The 19,391-nt window shown below is 49.1% G+C and overlaps 1 protein-coding gene across 3 annotated transcripts in view; it reads right to left on the bottom strand.

Moving 5' to 3' along the window:
- The window catches only part of HSF1 (heat shock transcription factor 1), a 43,095-nt gene that overhangs the window by 5,393 nt on the left and 18,311 nt on the right, over nt 1-19,391 (bottom strand). For all 3 annotated transcript variants that reach the window (XM_058179086.1, XM_058179088.1, XM_058179087.1), the window contains exons 5-8: nt 3,382-3,457; nt 2,981-3,042; nt 2,779-2,875; nt 343-473 (exon numbers count right to left, since the gene is read on the bottom strand). In XM_058179086.1, coding sequence (XP_058035069.1) covers nt 343-473; nt 2,779-2,875; nt 2,981-3,042; nt 3,382-3,457 — 366 coding nt within the window. The remainder of the gene's footprint in view (nt 1-342; nt 474-2,778; nt 2,876-2,980; nt 3,043-3,381; nt 3,458-19,391) is intronic.

Raw genomic sequence — 19,391 nt, 5'->3', positions numbered from 1 at the left:
GTGAGTGACAGGAGCAGAGCTCACCCATCAAGCCCAGATCCTGGGGCTGCTCTTCTTGGTGTGGCAGGAATCAGAGACCTCGTCACAAATGACAAAGACCTCAGACAGACTCAGGACGTCCCAAAGCCACTTTGAACCAGCAATTAAGCCGTTCCTAACTTTTGTACCATTTTTCCTTTTCTCACTGGAAAATAGATAAATACCCAAATATCCTTTTGGGTGCAGATGCAAACTTGATCAGAGGCAGGCCGAGATTTCGAGACTGCCTCCCGCCCAGGATAAATAGCTCACCTTCTGAGTAACACACACACAACACACACCCTGCCCAGAGAAAACCCATACCTCTCCTCCTCAAAGCTGCTGCTGCTGGGGCAGGGAGACGGGCTGGACTGGGCCAGTTCGGTCACATCGGAGATGATTGGGCCGGAGTCTGGCGAGTAAAGTTTGGGGCCGCCATACGCTGGGGAGGATGCCTGTAATGAGAAGAGGTGGGGGGGGGAGAGAAGATGAGTCTTTCCCCTGCTAGCCATGGGCCAGGAGGAAGCCCCCCCCTCCCCAAAGAGGCGAGTGAAGCACAAGGCCCAATTCACAGGGGAGAAGGGGTCTTTCCAGGAGGGGCTGCTTCCTTACCCCCACTCCTCCCTCCTGCAGAAACTCCCTCCCTCCCTCCCCCAAATCCCTTGGTAATTAAGCTTGAGAAGAGGGCCCAAGAAGAAGAAGAGAAGGCAGAAGAGAGAAGGGGGGGGGGGGACAGAAAAGGCTCAAGGCCAGGCCTGGATTAAGGGAGCGCAACTCCCGGGTTCGCATCATGTGGGACGTGGCAAAAAACAGCAGGATCCAGGCACCCCTTTTTTCCAAGGCACAAATGTTAATGAAAGGCAGAAGCAACTGGGAGCTGCAGCTCAGGAAAGCCCAGATCCTTTGAGTAACATTCGTCTGCTGGAAAAGGATTGCTCGGATTTTTATTTCTGACCCAAGTGCTTGCTGGGCGACCTGCCTGAAAATTCACCCCAAGGGCTGCTTCACATGGGTCCAAGGGCCGGCCGGAGTCTGAGGGGCTGCAGCAGTCAATCAATCAGAATAGAGCTGGAAGGGACCTTGGAGGTCTTCTAGTCCAACCCCCTGCTCAGGCAGGAAACCTTGTACCATTCTGGACAAATGGCTGTCCAGTCTCTTCTTAAAAACCTCCAGGGATGAAGCACCCACAACTTCTGGTGGCCAGCTGTTCCACTGGTTTATTGTCCTCACTGTTAGGAAGTTTCTCCTTAATTCCAGGTTGCTTCTCTCTTTGATCAGTTTCCAACCATTATTTCTTGTCCTGCCTTCTGGTGCTTTGGAGAATGATTTGAGCCCCTCTTCTTTGTGGCAGCCCCTCAAATACCGGAATGCTGCTATCGTGTCCCCCTTAATTCCTTCTTTTCTCTAGACCAGACATCCCCAATTCCTGCAACCGTCCTTCATATGTCTTCCGTCTCCAGGCAACATCTTGTTTGCAATCTGGTGACCAAAATTTGGATGCTGTATTCCAGGTGGGGCCTTACTAAGGCTTTATAAAGCGGTACTAAGGCTTCACATGATTTTGAGTCTGTGCCTCTGTTTATACAACCAAGGATTGTATCAGCTTTTGGGCTGCTGGCTCCTGTTTAAGGGATCGTCAGATGAGATGCCAGCCCTCCTGTCCTCTTGGAGGCTGTCCCTGCAGGGAATGCAGCCGGCTCTGCCTAGGCACACCCACAGGAGGAGGTGGGGTGGGGTCCAAGACACAACCTGACAACAATGGAAGCCAATCGCCCGTCCCTCTGTACTTACCGAGTAGGGGGACGGGCTGTGGAGGTGCTCCAAGGAGTACTGCCGGCCGTATTTGGGCATGCTGTGGGGGAACTGCCGTCGTTCAACATCAGGGGCTGGAAAAGGATTGCTCGGATTTTTATTTCTGACCCAAGTGCTTGCTGGGCGACCTGCCTGAAAATTCACCCCAAGGGCTGCTTCACATGGGTCCAAGGGCCGGCCGGAGTCTGAGGGGCTGCAGCAGTCAATCAATCAGAATAGAGCTGGAAGGGACCTTGGAGGTCTTCTAGTCCAACCCCCTGCTCAGGCAGGAAACCTTGTACCATTCTGGACAAATGGCTGTCCAGTCTCTTCTTAAAAACCTCCAGGGATGAAGCACCCACAACTTCTGGTGGCCAGCTGTTCCACTGGTTTATTGTCCTCACTGTTAGGAAGTTTCTCCTTAATTCCAGGTTGCTTCTCTCTTTGATCAGTTTCCAACCATTATTTCTTGTCCTGCCTTCTGGTGCTTTGGAGAATGATTTGAGCCCCTCTTCTTTGTGGCAGCCCCTCAAATACCGGAATGCTGCTATCGTGTCCCCCTTAATTCCTTCTTTTCTCTAGACCAGACATCCCCAATTCCTGCAACCGTCCTTCATATGTCTTCCGTCTCCAGGCAACATCTTGTTTGCAATCTGGTGACCAAAATTTGGATGCTGTATTCCAGGTGGGGCCTTACTAAGGCTTTATAAAGCGGTACTAAGGCTTCACATGATTTTGAGTCTGTGCCTCTGTTTATACAACCAAGGATTGTATCAGCTTTTTGGGCTGCTGGCTCCTGTTTAAGGGATCGTCCAGATGAGAGATGCCAGCCCTCCTGTCCTCTTGGAGGCTGTCCCTGCAGGGAATGCAGCCGGCTCTGCCTAGGGACACCCACAGGAGGAGGTGGGGTGGGGTCCAAGAGACAACCTGACAACAATGGAAGCCAATCGCCCGTCCCTCTGTACTTACCGAGTAGGGGGACGGGCTGTGGAGGTGCTCCAAGGAGTACTGCCGGCCGTATTTGGGCATGCTGTGGGGGGAACTGCCGTCGTTCAACATCAGGGGGCTGGAAAGGAGAGAGAGCGAGGGGGCAGTGAGGCCGCCCTCCGGCCAGGGTCCCCAGAGCTTCCCCCCTGCTGCCATTCAACGGTGCCCCTGGGGGCTCACTTACATCTTCCTCTTCACCCCAAGGATACGATTGGACTGCACCAAGGAAATCAAGAACTGGATGAGCTGCAAGAAGAGGAAGAGGAAGCCCTGAGGGTGCTGCACCTCAGAGAACAGGGGTCCCGAGGCAACCCCGGAAGAGAAGGCAGGTAGGAATGGGGGCGCCTGCTGGGGGTGGCCAATTGCTTCCCTAGGCAGCGGGGCTGCTGAGGCCTTCGCCCCTGGATCTCACGGCTCAGGGCCCGAGTCCGAGGATCTGGCCGCAATCGCTCCGGGCTGCTTCCATGACCTCCCACTGGTGGGCGGATGCCCTCCTGTCTTTGGGCAGGCAGAGGAGTCACAGCAGGGCCCCCTGCAGGGGGAACTCTTGAGCCGGGTGGGGTGGGGTGGGGTGGTCAATCTCACCTTATTGACGACCTTCTGTTGCTGTGTGTGCTTCTGACGCAGAGTGGCCACCTCCCGCCACAGAGCCTCATTCTCACTGCAAGGAGAAGGGCAACCAGGTCATTAAGAGAGCCAGCCTTCTCAGCTGCCCTTAACAACAGACGTTTGAAAGGGCCTCCCGCAGATGGGCGCTGGCTCCAAGCAGCTGGCAGCCCAGGGGATGCCATGGCCAGGAGGGTTGGTGGGTGCCAAACTGGAGGGAGTTTGCAAAGCTTTAGCCTTGGATATGTATGTGTGGGGGGGAGACAGAAACAGCTAAGGCCCCTCCATCTGAAAGGAGCCTCCTTGAGTGGGGCAAAACGTGCTCTGGAGGACGGAAATGCAGCTCTGAGCTTCCCGCCCCTGAAGGTGTTGCTGGCGAGAAGACTGGCCTTCGGAGTTACATGCCTCCCCACAGGGGAGCACTCTGCAGCACTCTCTGGCGGCTCACAGGGTAAGCATGATTTGCACGGGGCTCCCAACAGTCGGGGTCCTCATTCCCACAACTATCCAGAAAGGCCTCTGGGGCATTCAGTGCATCTGTACCTGGGGCTGTTCTAGAAAACCCCCAGCCCCAAGAGAGACTACAGGCAGTCCTTGTTTAGTGACCACAACTGGGACCCACAACTCAGCCATTAAGCAAAGCAGTCCCTAAGTGAAACCATGGCTGTGTTTATGGCCTTACTTCAGCTTTCCTTCGCTTTACAGACCTGCACAGGTTGTAACTATGAGGACTGGTTGCAAAATTACTTTTTTCTTCACCATCATAACTACAAACAGTCACTAAAGGAGAACTTCCTATAATGCTTTGAGAGAGAGAACTGGGGCTCCCCTGCTCTCTGTTTTGTCTGTCAGATGCAGACTTGGGGGCAGCCACCATTCCGTCACTACCTCCCTGGCCCCAGGATTTCTCCATAACAGAATTGGGAGGGACCGTGAAGATCCTCTAGTTCAGCCGCCCCCTAATCTTTTGGGCACCGGGACTAGTTCCCTGGAGGGTATTTTCCGTGGACCGGAGGGGGCCTGTTTCATGGGTTGCCTGCATGCCACAGACGGGCTTCGCTTGTTTGTGCTGCAGCCCTTTGCTGGTCAGGGCAGAGCAGGGATTGGTGGACCCCCGTTCCAGCCCAACCCCCTACTCAATAGGAGGTGACCCAAGATCGTGTCAGACAAACAGCAGTCCCACCTCTTCTTAAAAACCTCCAGTGCTGGAGGACCCATTCTCCACACTCTGCAGTGCCTTTTCAGTATCTACCAATATCATCTATTTTTTATTTTATTTTATTACAAAAATAATTAAGCTTACACAGTAGTGGGATTCAAGTAATTTAACAACCGGTTCTCTGCCCTAATGAATTCTTCCAACAACCAGTTTGCCAAACTGCTCAGAAAGTTAACAACCGGTTCTCCCGAAGTGGTGCGAACTGGCTGAATCCCACCACTGAGCTTACAATAGCCCAAGCGCTCCGGGCAGTTTACAATAAAATGTTTCTGTGCTCGGCACTCGGAACGGGTTAAGGCCCCGTTCCTCAGCTTTACTATTGATTAGCCATCACGGCTGCTATTGTTTTGACGTTTTTAAACTGTTTCATAATTTTAGAATTGTAAGATGAGTCACTTGGTTGAGTTGGGCATCTATAAGAACGGAATGAATAAATAAAATATTTTGAATGCTTGCCATGCAGAAGAAACGAAATGACGTATCTTTGGTTAAGTAAAAAAAGCTTTTGTCAAGAACTGAAGCATAACAGAAACCTTCACTACTCTTCCTGAATCTGTTCTCAAATGCAGGCAGCTTGGTGTTCACTTGCAAGGAGGCTCCAGATCAGAGATCTCTGTGTGAGAAGGCTTGAGGTAAGGCTGGGTTTTGGTTACCCGCCTGGCATCCTGCCCAACAGGCAGCGAAACTGATACCGAAAAAAAATCTCAGCCCAGGCAATACCAATAGAGAAAAAAAGGAAAAAATAGAAGAAGAAGAAGAATGAAAAGTGAATAGGAAAACAGCAGAAAAAATGTAGAATGGTTTTAAAGAAAAACATACTCTGGAAAGGTGAAGAAGGCAAAACAAAACTGAATAAAATTCAAAGTAAGTGATAAAATGACCTGGAATGGAACGGGAGAGGGACGGCTGCATGTGGAAAAGTGGAAATCAAAGTTGCAAATATATGAATTCTGATTGAAAAGGTACAAGACGTAATAAATGAACTTGACAGTTGCGGGTGTGATCTTATGCTGGCCAACAGCCTGGCTAGATTGACTCTTTAGCAAGTCATGTTGAATGAAGGCACCAATATGATCAAGTTTAACTTTTGTTTATTTATTTATTTATTATTTAAATTTGTATACCGCCCTTCTCCCGAAGGACTCAGGGCGGTTCACAGCCAAGTAAAAATACATAATACACTATAAATACAATTAAAATACAATTAAAAAACTTATTAAATTGGCCAGAATTAAAATTTAGAAATAAAACCCATTAAAAACCCATAAACTTAAAAAACTAACCCAGTCCAGCGCAGGTGAATAAGTGAGTTTTAAGCTCATGCGAAAGGTTCGGAGGTCCGGAAGTTGACGAAGTCCTGGGGAGTTCGTTCCAGAGGCGGAGCCCCACAGAAGGCCCTTCCCTGGGCGTCGCCAGGCGACACTGTCGCGCCGATGGCACCCTGAGGAGTCCCTCTGTGAGAGCGCACGGGTCGGTGAGAGGTATTCGGTAGCAGCAGGCGGTCCCGTAAGTAACCCGGCCCTATGCCATGGAGCGCTTTAAAGGCGTTCACCAACACCTTGAAGCGCACCGGAAGGCCACAGGTAGCCAGTGCAGCCTGCGCAGGATAGGTGTCACTCGGGAGCCACGAGGGCTCCTCTATCACCGTGCAGCTGCATTCTGGACTAACTGTAGCCTCCGGATGCCCCTCAAGGGGAGCCCCATGTAGAGAGCATTGCAGTAGTCCAGACGAGACGTCACAAGGGCGTGAGTGACTGTGCACAAGGCATCCCGGTCTAGAAAGGGGCGCAACTGGCGCACCAGGCGAACCTGGTGGAAAGCTCTCCTGGAGACGGCCGTCAGGTGGTCTTCAAAAGACAGCCGTTCATCCAGGAGAACGCCCAAGGTGCGCACCCCCTCCATCCGGGCCAATGACTCGCTCCCGACAGTCAGCCGGACTCAGCTGACTGTACCGGGATGCCGCATCCCCAGCCCCTCCGCCTTGGAGGGATTGAGCTTGAGCCTGTTTCTCCCCATCCAGACCCGTACGGCTTCCAAACACCGGGACAGCACTTCGATAGCTTCATTGGGGTGGCCCGGTGTGGAAAAGTACAGCTGGGTGTCATCAGCGTACAGCTGGTACCTCACACCGAAGCCACTGATGATCTCACCCAGCGGCTTCATATAGATGTTGAACAGAAGGGCGAAAGAATGGGCCCCGCGGCACCCCACAAGTGAGGCGCCGCGGGGTCGACCTCTGCCCCCCCGTCAACACCGTCTGCGACCGGTCGGAGAGATAGGAGGAGAACCACCGATAAACGGTGCCTCCCACTCCCAATCCCTCCAACCGGCGCAGCAGGATACCATGGTCGATGGTATCGAAAGTTAATTGTATTCCTGCTGGCGTTTGTTGATCCTGGCAGCTGACTAAGCCACACCTTGGAGTCCTAATGGACAATCACTTAAATATGAGCCAGCAGTGTGCAGCAGCTGCCAAAAAAGCTAACACAGTTCTGGGCTGCATAAACAGAGGGATAGAATCAAGATCACGTGAAGTGTTAATACCACTTTATAATGCCTTGGTAAGGCCACACGTGGAATACTGCATCCAATTTTGGTCGCCACAATGTAAAAAAAGAGGTTGAGACTCTAGAACAGGGTGTTGTGCCTCGTCCGCTTTCCCCGCAGCCGGGCCCATCTTATCTGCTTCCGAACGCTGAGGAATGTCCTAGCATGCCTCCCGGCCCCAGCCCTGGCTCCATGCCCAGACAGGCCGAAGAAGAAGAAGTGCCTCCAGCCCCCAGCCCTGGCTCCATGCCCAGGCAAACGGAGCAACTAGACTCCTCCCCCTCCCCCACAGCATGTGAGCCTGAGGAAGGTCAATTACCAACAGCTGGAGCCTGGAGTGATCCTCGCTTCAGGAGAATTGATAGGCGGAGGCAACAGAAGGAAGGGAGGGGCAGGCCTGGATAAGTGCTGAGTCATGGAGCCACACCCCATGGCCTATATAAAGGATCTGCTTTCTGGCATTCTCTGAGTCAGGCAAAGTCTACCTTATATTGCTGAAGTCACTTCCTAGTCTCCTGCCTGCCTTGAGAACTTTGCTAGGACTTTGGCAGAGCTGCAGAGGCACGCCTGATTCGGATTTCCCTGACCCGGCTGTCAGCGGAGGAGTGGGACACGACACAGGGGTAGTCAACCTTTTTATACCTACCACCCACTTTTTAAATTTTTTTTATTGAAAAAGTTTTAAAAAACAAAAACCTTTTCCCCCCTTTTTCCCCCCTCCCTCCCAGAAAACCCCCTTCCCCCCTTCCTCCCCCCCCCCCAGCTTCCCGGGTCAATCACAAGGTATTGTTATACATAAACCAAACATAGAGAAAAATTTTCCCTTCTAATCCAATCTACCACCCACTTTTGTATCTCTGTTAGTAGTAAAATTTTCTAACCGCCCACCGGTTCCACAGTAATGGGCCGTGTATCGTCTGCGCATACCTCTCACGCATCGTGGATTGGGTTTGGGAGGGGGCGCGCCGGCTACCAGCTCTGCTTGTCTGGGTGGTGTGGGGGGAGATACATGAGCTATTCTGGGACAAAGCTTTTGTTTGCGGTTGCACTATAGCACCATTTAGTTTCACTTAGGTAACGTGAACTAAACTTATGCGCGGGTGATACAAATAGTATATTTTCAGAAATTTAAATTTTATTGGGAATTTTATGAAAACCTAGTTTTATGAAAACCTAATGAAAATGTTTTTAAATAATGCTATGATTTTTTTTAAAAAAGTCAATTAAATTAAAAAAAAGGAAAGTGCTTCAGTATCAGACAAAACCCCAACCGCCCACCATGAAAGCTGGAACGCCCACTAGTGGGCGGTAGGGACCAGGTTGACTACCACTGCTCTAGAAAGAGTGCAGAGAAGAGCAACAAAGATGATTAGGGGAATGGAGGCTGAAACGTATGAAGAACGGTTGCAGGAACTGGGCATGGCTAGTCTAGTGAAGAGGAGGACCAGGGGAGACATGATAGCAGTCTTTCAATATCTCAGGGGCTGCCACAAAGAAGAGGGAGTCAAGCTATTCTCCAAAGCACCTGAAGGCAGGACAAGAAGCAGCAGGTGGAAATTAACCATGGAGAGATCCAAGCTAGAATTAAAGAGAAACTTCCTGACAGTGAGGACAATCAACCAGTGGAATGGTTGCCTCCAGAGGTTGTGAATACTCCCAACACTGGAAGTTTTGAAGAAGAGATTGGATAATCATTTGACTGAAGTGGTGTAGGGTTTCCTGCCTAAGTAGGGGTTGGACTAGAAGACCTCCATGGTCCCTTCCAACTCTGTTATTCTATTCTACCCAAACACATGGTTTTAAATTATTGCTATCCATTTGAACTAGTCCTTCAGGGAATGCTCGAGGCAAGCTACACGCCTCATATTTTGACCCTCTGACCCTCAAACTGAAACTTAAGAGACCTCCGGGGACCGTCTTCAGACAAGTCATTCTGGCTCAACCCAGTAAGTTCATTGTTGCGTTTAATTCTAAAGAAATGGCCTGCTCTGTGTTCCGTCCAAGGTACTCAAGATCCCGCAGTGGCTCAAACAGGAAGCTCCCGCGTAGTGGAATGAAGCCTTTCTTTGATCCTCTGAATTCTCGGGAGAACCGCCGGGCTCTATTCTGACAAGAGAACCTAAGAAGGAGCCTTCTCCAATTTGGCCATTAGCGAAGCTCCCTGGAAAGGCTCCGGTGGAAAGTCATGCAGGGAAGCATCCACCCCGGGAGGCCCCTCCCTCCCTCCCAAATGAAAAGATCAAACGGCACTGAAAGACAGAAGGGGGGGGCACCGCTTCAAGGCACCTGCAGGTGGGTGGGCGGCTGATCAAAAGGCACAGAGGGAGCCAGCAAGCAGCTTAATCAGGAGGCTGCTGGCAGATTGGCAGGGGAGGGGAAGGGAAGGGAAGGGAGGGGCTGTGCTGAGAGAGGCCAGGCGGAGTGAGACCTGACTGCAGTGGCCCAGCCAAGTGGATGCACCTGTGCCCTTGTCCCTCCCCAAAAGGTCTGGCCTCTCCCCCTGAAGGAGCCTTGCCCTGACTTGGGAGGGCTCTCGCAGCCGGCTCCCACCCTAAATCCGAACCAGCATCTGCTTGGCCGGCTGAGAAGGAAATGAGATGATGGGATTCAGGATTCTATCTGGGAGATGGGGAAGAGCATCCACCTTCTCCCCATCGCATCTTCCTCAAGAATGGAACTAAGGCAGGGCTCTGAGGGAGACGGAAACAGATTACAGCTATTCTTTAAAGGCTTCCTTTAGCAGAACTTTTAGAATAGTTTCCCAAAGCCTACTAAAGATAAACACAACTGTGTTCCTTATACCCATTAAAAAGGGGAAAAACCCCCTGGAGAAATGGAAGCCCCTTTGCCCAGGTCCAAGAAGGTGGCAAAGGGGTAGAACTTCCTTCCCTGGTGAAGCCGCCCTGACCTTCGATGACCCCAGGAAAATGGCCAGACTGTCCCATGAGGCAGGGAGGGGGGCAGGTGTGCCTTATGGGGAAGTGGGCACCAAAAGGCAAGGGCTGCGCATAGAGGAGGCGGGCGCCAGTGCCCAGCCCTGGCCATGCCTATCCTCGGAATCGCTCCTAGATGTTCTCAGACTCTGGCTCCTCTCTGTTCTGGGGATTTCAGGCCCTTTTCAGAGTCAGAGCACCTGCTTTCAACCATCCCCAATCCCACGCAGGTTGTCAGGAAACAGCCTTAAAGAAGCACACCCATGTTGCAACTGAAGCCCATTCGCTTTCTCCTAAACTCACAACGTGCGACCCTGCCTCTTGCTCCCCTGCTGACATTCTTCAGGAGCTGACCGAGAGCCAAGTCCAGCCTGCCAGGGATGTCAGTGCCCAAATAACAACCTTACCGCCCTTCCCAAAGTTTATGATGATCCCTTGCAGCCTTTGGATCAGAATTCTGTCAAACCGCAGCCCAAGCGGGCTGCACTCACTTCCTTTGCCTCTTGGTTCTTTCTTCCCATGTCCAATATTTCTCCTCAAAGTTCATTTTAGACACTGCCAAAAACAGTATTTCACACACTCAGAATCTCTTATCATCCTTGCATGCTTCACGAATTCTTTCATAATAGAAGATTCACCATGCTTTCTTATGAATTCCCTTTCCGTGTGTATGCCCAAATGGGAGCCAGACTGACAACTGACCTGAGATGATGTCCAACTTCCAGTAGGATGGAAGCTGCCCTCCGAAACCGGCTCAGGGGACAGTAGCCACAGAGAGCAAAACAACGAGAGGAGGAAAAGATGGATGAACGCTGAGCCCAATAGACAGGAACAGGAACACCCACTCCAGAAACACAAAGGGGCTGCCTAAGATGGCCTCTCTCTGCAGTTTTGCAGGTGTTTTGTCAACTTTTCTCTGCTCGATGGGAACAGAAGAGGGATGCAGCACACCTGAGTGTCGCAATGGCATGCCAATGGCTGGGCAAGGCTGCCCTAGGGAGGGATGGGTGTGTGTGTGTGTGTGTGTGTGTGTGTGTGTGTGTGTGTGATAATAGATTTCTTTTATCTGCTGGACAGAGATGCACCAAGAGTTCTGGCCAACGGGGCTTTGGCATCCCACCAAGCCCAGGCACACACACACACAAACAGGTTGCTACGAGTCTGGTGGTGTTTCTCTGTTCTAAAAACAAGGTGATAACTTCCAGGTGACCCTCAGGTGGGCAGAACTAGACTTGGATGCCACCTCAGGGAAGACGGGGTAATGGTACGTGGGGGTCACCTTGGGAGACAGCGAGAAGAGCTGCAGCCAGGCCGGTGGCTGGAGAAGAGGCACCTGAGCCCAGAGAAAGAATCTGGGCATGGCAAAAGTTTCAGAAAGGACCCCGCCTACTTTCCTAGGCTGCAAAGACGATGAATTGGGAGAGACGGATGTTCAGACTTGACACTAAAGTCGAACAAATTCAACTTTGGGTTGGGCTTCTTCCAGGCTGACAGGCCCTCCTCCTTTCCCAGGGCAGCACCCAGGAGAAGGAAGGCTCCTTTGCAAGAGGAATGCCTCACCACCACCTCCTCCTCCTCCTCCTCCTCCTCCTCCTCCTCCTCCTCCTCCTCCTCCTCCTCCTCCTCCTCCTCCTCCTCCTTTCTCCTCGTGTGGGCTCTCAGCATGGAGAACAGAGATTGGGCCTGATCCAGCCAGGATCCGCTCTTCTGCTCTTTGCATCCAAGGTTAAAAACAAGAAAAAAGTCAAGGAAACAATTGGCCCATTGCTGGGAGAAAGTGGCAAGAAGGTGACAAGCAACAGGGAGAAAGCAGATCTACTTAACTCATATTTTGCATCTGTCTTTACACAAAAGGAAAAAACAATCCAACCTATCAAAAACAGCACTACAAAAAACAGATTAGAAACACAAGTTAAAATAGGGAAGAAAATGGTAAGTGAACACCTGTCTACCCTAGACGAGTTCAAATCACCAGGACCGGATGGATTACATCCCAAGGTTCTGAAGGAACTGCCAGACGAGATCTCAGAACCACTGAACTATATCTTTCAAAGATCCTGGAGCACAGGGGAACTGCCAGAGGACTGGAAAAGAGCTGATGTAGTTCCCATCTTCAAAAAAGGGGGAAAAAATAGATCCAGGAAACTACAGATCCATCAGCCTGACCTCAATACCAGGGAAGATTCTGGAAAAGATAATCAAGCAACAAATTAGTGAACACCTAGAAGCAAACAAAGGGGATGCAGTGGCTCAGTGGCTAAGAAACTGAGCTTGTCGATCAAAAAGTCGGCAGTTCAGTGGTTCAAATCCCTAGTGCCGTGTAACGGGGTGAGCTCCTGTTACTTGTCCCAGCTTCTGCCAACCTAGCAGTTTGAAAGCATGTAAAAAATGCAAGTAGAAAAATAGGCACCACCTTTGGTGGGAAGGGAACAGCATTCCGTGCACCTTTGGCATTTAGTCATGCCGGCCACATGACCACGGAGACGTCTTCAGACAGCACTGGCTCTTCGGCTTAGAAACGGAGATGAGCAGCGCCCCCTAGCGTTGGGAACGACTAGCACATGTGTGAGGGGAACCTTTACTTTTTTAGAAGCAAACAGATCATGCCAGACTAATGTTATTGCATTCTTTGACAAAGTGACAACACTAGTGGACCAAAGGAATGCTGTTGATATAATTTACTTGCACTTCAGTAAGGCATTTAACAAAGTAGACCATAACTTACTACTAGATAAAATAGAAAAATGTGGGTTAGACAGCATCACCACCAGATGGATTCGTAACTGGCTGACCAACCGCACTCAACATGTGGTCCTCAATGGAACTGGATCTAGATGGAGGGAAGTATGCAGTGGAGTACCCCAAGGCTATTTTAGGCCCAATACTCTTCAACATCTTCATCAGTGAATTAACGAGAATTAATGAAAATAGAGGGAATTAAGATTAGACAATATGAGTACAAAGTTAGAGCTTTTGCAGATGATGTAGTGGTTACGTTAACGAATCCTATAAATTCAAGTAGATTTTTGTTGGAAGTAATTGATAAATATGGAAAGGTATCAGGATTTAAAATAAATCAGAATAAAACAAAAGTGATAATTAAAAATATGTCTATACAACAGAAACAAAAACTAGAGGAAATGACAGGATTTGAGGTAGTAAAAAAGGTTAAATATTTAGGGGTCTATATTAGCTCATCGAACAAGAAACTTTATAAGAATAATTATGACTTGCTATGGCAAAAAGTTCAGAATGATATGAGTGGCTGGAAGAAATTGCAGTTATCCCTATTGGGAAGGATTGCGGCTATTAAAATGAATGTGTTACCTAGATTTTTGTTTCTGTTCCAGATGATACCTATAATTAAAAGGATAAAAATTTGGAAGATTGGCAGAGTGGGATTAATAAATTTATATGGCAGGGTAAAAAGGCGAGGTTAAAATGAAAATAATACAGGACTCACGGAAAGAGGTGGTTTAAGAATGCCTAACTTTAAACTATATTATGAAGCAGTAACCCTTTCAGTAATAAGTGATTGGTTTAACTTAACAGAGGAAAGAATTTTGAATATAGAAGGTTATGACTTGTTATATGGATGGCATGCGATTTATTTTATGGAAAAAAGTGGATAGGGCTTTTAAGAATCATGTGTTGAGAAGTGCTCTTTATGGTCTGGAAAAATATTCCTATAAATTAGATTACAAGATTCCTATATGGGCGAGCCCTAGACATGCAATAGAGAATATAAATATAGAACAGAAACAGGAAATGATTACATATAAAGAACTTTTGTATGCTGAAGGAGGTAGATTGCAATTAAAATCATTACAGGTATTAAATGAAGAAGGGAGGAATTATACTTGGTTTCAATATGGGAAAATAAGTGCTAGATGGAAAGAAGATCAAAAAATTGGTATAATGCAAAGGGAGGAAAATTTAATAAAGCAAATTAGAAATCAGACCCAGGAGCATATAAAGAGATTGTATAATGTGTTGCTTGAAATAGATTCGGAAAAGGATTTGGTAAAGGATTGTATGATAAAATGGGCACAGAATATTCAGGAACCAATAATGTTGGAAACATGGGAGAAAATCTGGGTTAGAAATGTTAAGTTTACACAAGCACAGAATTTAAGGAAAATTTTTATAAGATGTTTTATAGATGGCACTTAGATCCCAAAAAATTATCATGTATGTATCCTAATATCCAAGCGAAATGTTGGAGGTGTGATTGTGATGATGCTACATATTTTCATATTTGGTGGACTTGCAAGAAAATTAAGGTCTTTTGGATAAGAATTTGGTGGATTATTCAAAATGTACTGAAGAAGAAGATAAAGTTCCTGCCACAATTTTTCCTTTTGGGAATTATAACGGATTGTACAGGGATTGAGACTAAATTGATTCTGAACTTAATAACAGCAGCAAGACTGTTGATTGGACAATACTGGAAGAAAGAAGAGATACCTACAATAGAAGAATGGATATTGAAAGTTATTAATTTGGCTGAGATGGCTAAAATCTCAGCGTTTTAAAAGACAATACGCAGGAAAGATATTTAATTGAATGGAAAAAATGGATTGATTATCTACAAAACAGATATCAGATTAAGAAATATCAGATTGCCTTTGAATAATTAGAAAGTTATTTTATGTAATGGGGAGGGGGTTGGGAGACGAAAAGCTTTGGATGTGGTTATTTGGATTGGAAGGGAAAATTTTATTCTATGTTTGGTTTATGTATAACTTTACCTTGTGATTGACCCGGGAAGCCGGGGGGTGGGGGAGGGAGGGGGGTGTTTTGTTTTGTTTTTTGGGAGGGAGGGGGAAAAAAGGGGGAAAAATGTTTTTGTTTTTTTAAAACTCTTTCAATAAAAAAAATTTAAAAAAAATAGAAAAATGTGGGTTAGACAGCATCACCACCAGATGGATTCGTAACTGGCTGACCAACCGCACTCAACATGTGGTCCTCAATGGAACTGGATCTAGATGGAGGGAAGTATGCAGTGGAGTACCCCAAGGCTATTTTAGGCCAATACTCTTCAACATCTTCATCAGTGATTTGGATGAGGAGATAGATGGGGAACTCATCAAATTTGCAGATGACACCAAGCTGGCAGGAATAGTCAACACTCCAGAAGACACGCTTAAGATACAGAAGGATCTTGACAGATTTGAACATTGGGCGCTATCTAACAAAATGAAATTTAACAGTGAAAAAAGTAAGGTTCTACATTTAGGCAAGAAAAACAGAATCCACAGGTACAGTATAGGTGGTACCTTGCTCAATAGTAGTAACTGTGAGAGGGATCTTGGAGTCCTAGTGGACAACCATTTAAATAGGAGCTAGAAATGTGCAGCAGCTGCCAAAGAAAACCAACAGTTCTAGGCTGCATCGAGGGATAGAATCAAGATCATGTGAAGTGTTAGTATCACTTTATAATGCCTTGGTAAGGCCACACGTGGAATATTGCATCCAGTTTTGGTCGCCACAGTGTAAAAAAAGAGGTTGAGACTCTAGAAAGAGTGCAGAGAAGAGCAACAAAGATGATCAGGGGAACGGAGGCTGAAACATATGAAAAACAGTTGCACGAACTGGGCATGGCTAGTCTAGTGAAGAGAAGGACCAGGGGAGACAGGATAGCAATCTTTCAATATCTCAGGGGCTGCCACAAAAAAGAGGGAGTCAAGCTATTCTCCAAAGCACCTGAGGGCAGGACAAGAAGCAATGGGTGAAAACTCATCAGGGAGAGAAGCAACCTAGAACTAATGAGAAATTTAGAACAATTAATCAATGGAACAACTTTTTTTTTTTTGTTTACATTTATACCCCGCCCGTCTCCAAAGACTCAGGGCGGCTTACAATGTATAAGGCAATAGTCTATTCTATTTGTATATTTTTTTACAAAGTCAACTTATTGCCCCTCCAACAATCTGGGTCCTCATTTTACCTACCTTATAAAGGGTGGAAGGCTGAGTCAACCTTGGGCCGGGCTCGAACCTGCAGTAATTGCAGGCTCTGTGTTCTAATAACAGGCTTCTCTACTGCCTGAGCTATCCCGGCCCCTACGTGCCTCCAGAAGTTGTGAATGCTCCAACTCTGGAAGTTTTTAAGAAGATATTGGATAACCATTTGTCTGAAGTGCTTTAGGGTTTCCTGCCTAAGCAGGGGGTTGGACTAGAAGATCCCTCCAAGATCCCTTCCAGCTCTGCTATTGTTCTGTTCTGTTCTGTTCCGTTCCGTTCCATTCTACTGCAGGTGGTTAAGAGGACCCAGTAGTCACAACTACACTTCACTGGATCTCTCACACACAAAGCACTTCTACTTCAGTTTCTCAAGAAGTACAAGCAGGATGGGCACATTGGGTGCCAAAGAGATTTGCATTATGCTCTCTTATTTGGCAGCAGAAAACGGCAACCCCAGCCTCCCCCCACCCCCGACCCTATTAACAAGCAAGCCTACTGTGGCATTTCCAGGTATCCACACCCCCCCCTCCAATCTCTCACCAAAGGATAATAACTCCTCCTTTGCCTCTGGAGGCTCCTCACGCTTCTCCATTGCACAAAGCTGCCTTTGAACTAAGATTCCACCTGGAGATAGACAACCTGTAGTAACACACACGCACACACGTACACCGGCTAGACTGCTCAGAGCACTGGACAGGCAGCGGCTGACTCCAAAAGGCCACTGCTGGGTACAAGTTGGGTGCGGTTCTATCGGTTTGTTTTCACAGCTCTGTATCACCAGAACTGCTCACAATCGTTGGATACGAGATGGACAGCGAATAACTTTAAATGAATAAATGAACAAATGAACAAACAAACAAACACATACATATGACAGACAGACAACCCAAAAACCCAATTCTTGGCTCATAAGCATCAATCAAGACAGATAAAACTACCCTGTTAATGTCAGAGGGATACAGACAACTTCTTCTTTCCTTTGGGAACAACCCTGCCTTGACCCCTTTCTGGCATGGTCTCTGAGCTGACCCGAGGGAGGCTATCCTCAGGGTGGGGCCACCATCCAAGCCCCCAGCTATGCTCACAGGAGGTGGAGACCCTGGATGAAGGTCCCAAAAAGCCAGTCCTGCTCTACCCAGGTGTGAATGATTGGCAACTGAGGCCATTCCTGCAACCTCAACTCAGCTGTGACACCTTGTCAACTTGTGAACCCAATTTAAAGACTGTCCAATGCGGAGGGAGGCGAAGGGCTGGATTCTGCCATTTCTGGCCCAGGTGGTCGCAGTGAGGTGAAGGGAGAGGCTTTATGCGGCAAGAGACCTCATAGTTCTGGCTTGGGCACCTGGGTGTACCCAGATTTATCGTAAGTCCCATTCATTTGGGAATGCATGAAGGTGGGACATGCATTTCTGCAAGGCAGCAACACCCCCCCCCCCCTCACCAACACACAAATGAGAAACCACTGGTGGCAGTACAAGGTTGGAAAGCCAGTCTCTTTCCGAAGCCCAGGAGCCCTTCAGCTGAGAAAGAGTAGGGAGGCCCACCGACCTCAGTCCGGAGCGGAGGCAAAGTACTGGAGCCCACAAAGAGGTCTCAGGGGATCCTCTGCAGAGCAGGTCCTCTTCTTCCAAGCAAGGTTGCTTCAGGGCGGAGGGGAAAGGGGCCCCTCTCCTTCGGCTTCCCTCTGGGCTGTTCCGGATCGAGGCCACCTTTTCAGCAAAGGTTCCAGAAACAGAATAGCCCTCTGCTGAGTGTCAGAGTGATCATCCATGGTGTTTCTTTTGGAACGGCACAAAAGAGCACCGTGGGCCAAGGCTGCAATTTGGCAGGCCTTTTGTGGGGGAGGGAGGCCCACCCAGCCAGGGAAGGAGGCCAGGGCAGGGGGTCTGCTTGCGTTTCTTTTGACCATGGAAAAGCGAGACCTCTGCTTGGGGAAACCAAGGGGCCACCTGAGCCCCTCCACCGCCCCCAGAGGAAGTCAGGCACAGCCGCTGGGCATTGCCTACAATTCCACTCTGCTTCTTCACCCCAACAACTGGGCTGCCCTGGGCAGGAGACGGCCACTTGGCTTCCCTGCCTGGAGCGAGAGGCTTTCTGAGCACCAACGAGGTTGGCTTCCCAGCGCCCTTCTCTTCCCTCCCACCCCAGGTCACTGAAGCAGAATATCCGGCCATCGGGAAAATCAAAGGGGCTTGCCTAAAGATCGTCCCTAGGACACTTCTAGGACAGACAGCCCTGCCCCTCCTCCGTTCAGGAGCCCAGCAGCCTCTCCTATTGCTGTGGGAGCAAATGGCGCTGCGGGGCACTGTGATGGGCCTGGAAAGAGAGACCCCCCTGGGCCTCACCCTGTGTCATTGCTCCTTTCTGCCAAATTGGATCCACTGAGTGAAACCTTTCATTGCATCCAGATCCCAGGAAGGACAAGGATGGAACACGCACTCTCTTCAAGGGGTGAGTCTTCCACGCTGCACTCTGCTGAACCCCCAACCCCCCCCCCCCATGGGGAATATTGGCTGGCTCAGATTCCCAAGCAGGCGAAAGACAACATGGCTTTTTCCTAATGGGAGCCCAGGCCTTCTCAAAGGACTCCCAAGCGGAAGATGCTGCACCTTTTGCTCAGTTCCTGGAGACTGGATTGAGGGGCTGCTGCCCAGCCCTCCCCACGGTTGCTCCCAGCTTCTCCCAGGGGGGCCCAGTGCCCAGCCCAGTCTCCTCACTGGCAGCCCAGAGCAGGGGGAACCGGGGGATCCAGGCCCGTCTCCAGCAAGCCATTCCTGCTCCAGCCCAGAGGGCCCCGTTCTATGACCGAGGAGCCAACAGAAGTCTTTAAAGGAAGCGATCAGATTTAAAACCACAGCAGGAAATATCCTTCTGGCTCACGGATCCCGTTTTAAGGAGGCCGTCGGGGATCCAAGACAAACGAAAGGCAGGAAGGGGAAAGAGAGGCCCAAGGAAACGGGAGCAGCTCTTTTGAGACCAAGAGGGAGATGTTTCCAAGGGGAGAGCGCCAACTTTCACAACACTCCCGACAGGAACAGGCAGCACAAAAAGGGACCTGTGGAAGGAAGACTTGGCAACGTCAACTGGACCCATCGGCTCCCTGTGACCAACTAGTCCACGGAGCACTGAGCAGCTCATGAGGCACCACCGCCTGCTTCCTTGGTAGAGTTTCTTTTATGGGAAGAATCACCATCAAGATAGCTTAGGATCAAGGGTGATGGTGCTGAAGATTGCCGTCTGCTCCCTCAGCTTCAGCTGAAACCTCCCTTCCTCCAGCCAGGCTTTCTACCCTGAAGCTTGGATTGAATAACTGCGACAACAAAA

This window comes from Ahaetulla prasina, chromosome 3 (assembly GCF_028640845.1).
Source record: "Ahaetulla prasina isolate Xishuangbanna chromosome 3, ASM2864084v1, whole genome shotgun sequence".
NCBI lineage: Eukaryota > Metazoa > Chordata > Lepidosauria > Squamata > Colubridae > Ahaetulla > Ahaetulla prasina.
Note: the sequence above shows the minus strand (reverse complement) of the source record. Positions and strands in the feature narration are given on the sequence as shown.